This window comes from Nicotiana tomentosiformis, chromosome 9 (genome assembly GCF_000390325.3).
Source record: "Nicotiana tomentosiformis chromosome 9, ASM39032v3, whole genome shotgun sequence".
Taxonomy (NCBI): domain Eukaryota; kingdom Viridiplantae; phylum Streptophyta; class Magnoliopsida; order Solanales; family Solanaceae; genus Nicotiana; species Nicotiana tomentosiformis.
Window position 1 is genome coordinate 57,238,524 of NC_090820.1, and position 2,578 is coordinate 57,241,101.

The 2,578-nt window shown below is 47.6% G+C and overlaps 1 protein-coding gene across 1 annotated transcript; it reads right to left on the reverse strand.

Moving 5' to 3' along the window:
• Positions 1-783: 783 nt before the first annotated feature.
• On the reverse strand, positions 784-1,713 carry LOC138898833 (uncharacterized). The gene has a single exon (XM_070184939.1). The coding sequence runs from the start codon at positions 1,711-1,713 to the stop codon at positions 784-786; it is 930 nt and encodes a 309-aa protein (XP_070041040.1).
• Between the last annotated feature and the right edge of the window lie 865 nt (positions 1,714-2,578).

Sequence of the window (2,578 nt, forward strand, 5' to 3'; positions counted from 1 at the left end):
ACAGAGGAATAGAGATGGGTTGAGTGCCCGACACCAAGCAAATACCAAATTTAATATCCCTGTCGGGAAGCATGCCCGACAGGTCTGTAAAAAATACATTCGGAGAGTATCGCACCTCCGAAACAGAGTCAATATAGGAGTATCAACACCAACATCCCTCACAAAGGCCAAATATGACAGACATCCCTTCCCAACCATTCGTTGGGCCTTCAAATATGAAATCACTCTGCTAGAAACATAATCTAGACAACCTCTCAACTCGATCCTTGGAAAACTCGATATCGCCAACATCACGGTCTTAGCGTGACAATCGAGAATAACATGACATGGAGAAAACCAATCAATACCCAAGATCGCGTCGAAATCAACCATACTAAGCAGTAAGAGATCAACTCTAGTCTCCAATGCCCCAATAGTCACTACACATGACCGATATACACGGTCCACAATAATAGTATCGCCCACTGGCATAGATACATGAACAAATGAAACTAAGGACTCACGTCGAATATGCAAATGATGAGCAAAATACGATGATACATATGAATAAGTGGAATTAGGGTCATATAATACAGAGGCATCCCCGTGGCATACTGAGACAATATTTGTGGTCATTGCATCTGAAGCAACATCATCTGGTCAGGTAGGAATAACATAGAATCGGGCCTGACTGCCACTTGATCGGCCTTCCCCTCTAGGGAGACCCCTAGCTGCCTAAGCCCCATTCCGAGCTGGCTGGGCGGATGGTGATGTAACTAGTGCTGAAGTCATAGTCTGGATCATTTACTGAATTGGGCCTCCCAAGAGGCGGGGACACTGCCTCCTGATATGACCAAGCTCCCCACACTCGTAGCAACACCGATCGGATAATGGTGGTAGGGACTGTATCGAGCCCCGAGAACCAGAATACCCACTAGAAGAACCCGGTTCAAATGAACCCCAAACTAAAGGAGCGTGGGATGAACTTTGAGCTAGTAGAGCACTAAGAGATGAATGGCCTGGATGGGCATTGTGTGAACCATTGCTAGATGATGCACCACGGTGAGCTGGACAAGCCATCTGAGCAGGCCTATAAGGACGACCCCTGCTGTGGTAAGATTGTCCCCCAAAATGAACACCACTGGGATCACCCGAACTTCGAGGCCTATTGGCCTCCCTCTCTTCACGCTCCTGACTACAGACCATCTCTATCTTCCGAGCAATATCAACCACCTCGTCAAAAGTAGCACCAGATACCCTCTCCCCAGTCATAAGAAACCACAGTTGATACGTGAGGCCATCAATGAAACTACTAATCCTCTCCCTATTAGTGGGAACCAACCAAACTGTGTGATGATCCAACTGCGAAAACCTTATCTCGTATTGGGTCACAGACATGCCATTCTGATGAAGCTGCTCAAACTGTCTACTCAGCTCCTCCCTGCGAGACTGTGGCATGAACTTCTCCAAGAAGAGAACAGAGAACTCATACCATGTAAGTGGTGCTGTACCGACTGGCATGCGCATCTCATAGGCCTCCCACCATATGAAGGCAGCCCCAGTAAACTGAAAAGTAATGAATGAGACCCCACTGGTCTCTAGAATACCTGCCGTGCGAAGAATCCGCTGGCACCTATCCAAAAAATCTTGGGCATTCTCAGACTTAGCCCCACTGAATGATGGAGGCTGGAGCCTCCCAAACCTCTCAAGTCTCCTCTGCTCATTATCAGTCATAACGGGACCCATAAGGGCCTGAGCAGCTGCAACCGGCTGCGCTGGTAGTACCCCCCGATGTTTGAAGTCCCTGCATCACCTACTTTGGAGTACGGGCGGCAGGGGTATGAGTACCTCCCCCAACCTAAAAAGTGGTTGGCGCGGCCTGAGCCGAAACTACCTGAGAAAATCCAGTGCAAACAGTCAATATCTGGGCCAAAGCCTCCTGAAGGCCCGGAATCACAATGGGCACAGCTGGTGCCTGAACTGGCCCCACTGGCTCAACCACATTCGGAACCTATTCCTGAGCTGGAGCAACTGGTGGATCTGCAGGTGCTGCTCTAGTTGTTGTACGAGCTGCACCTATGCCCCTACCGTGGCCCCTACCGCAACCTCGATCTCTCATGGCCCTAGTTGGTGGTACTAGTGGTTGGCCGTCCTGTCCGGTAGCACGTGTCCTCACTATCTGTGAGAGAATAGAACAACAAAAATTTAGTTACCGGAATCAACAAATTCGCACGACAAGAATACAAGAATGTGAAGTTTCCAAAAGGTTCGGCAACCTCTCGAAGATAAGTACAGATGTCTCCGTACTGATCCACAAGACTCTACTAAACCTGTTTATGACTCGTGATTTGATACCAACTTGTCACGACCCAAAACTAACCTTTCATGATGGCGCCTATCATGGTACTAGGCAAGCCGACTATTCAAATAGTTCCAACACTTTAAAACTTGAAAGATATGAAAAACAGCTTAATTAAAGGAAATATCTTTTAAAAACAAGATAGGAAGTCATAACTCAACACATAATCTCTCCCAAATTCGGGGTGTCACCGAGTACATGAGCGTATATATAAAGATAGAGTATGGTACACCATCTAGA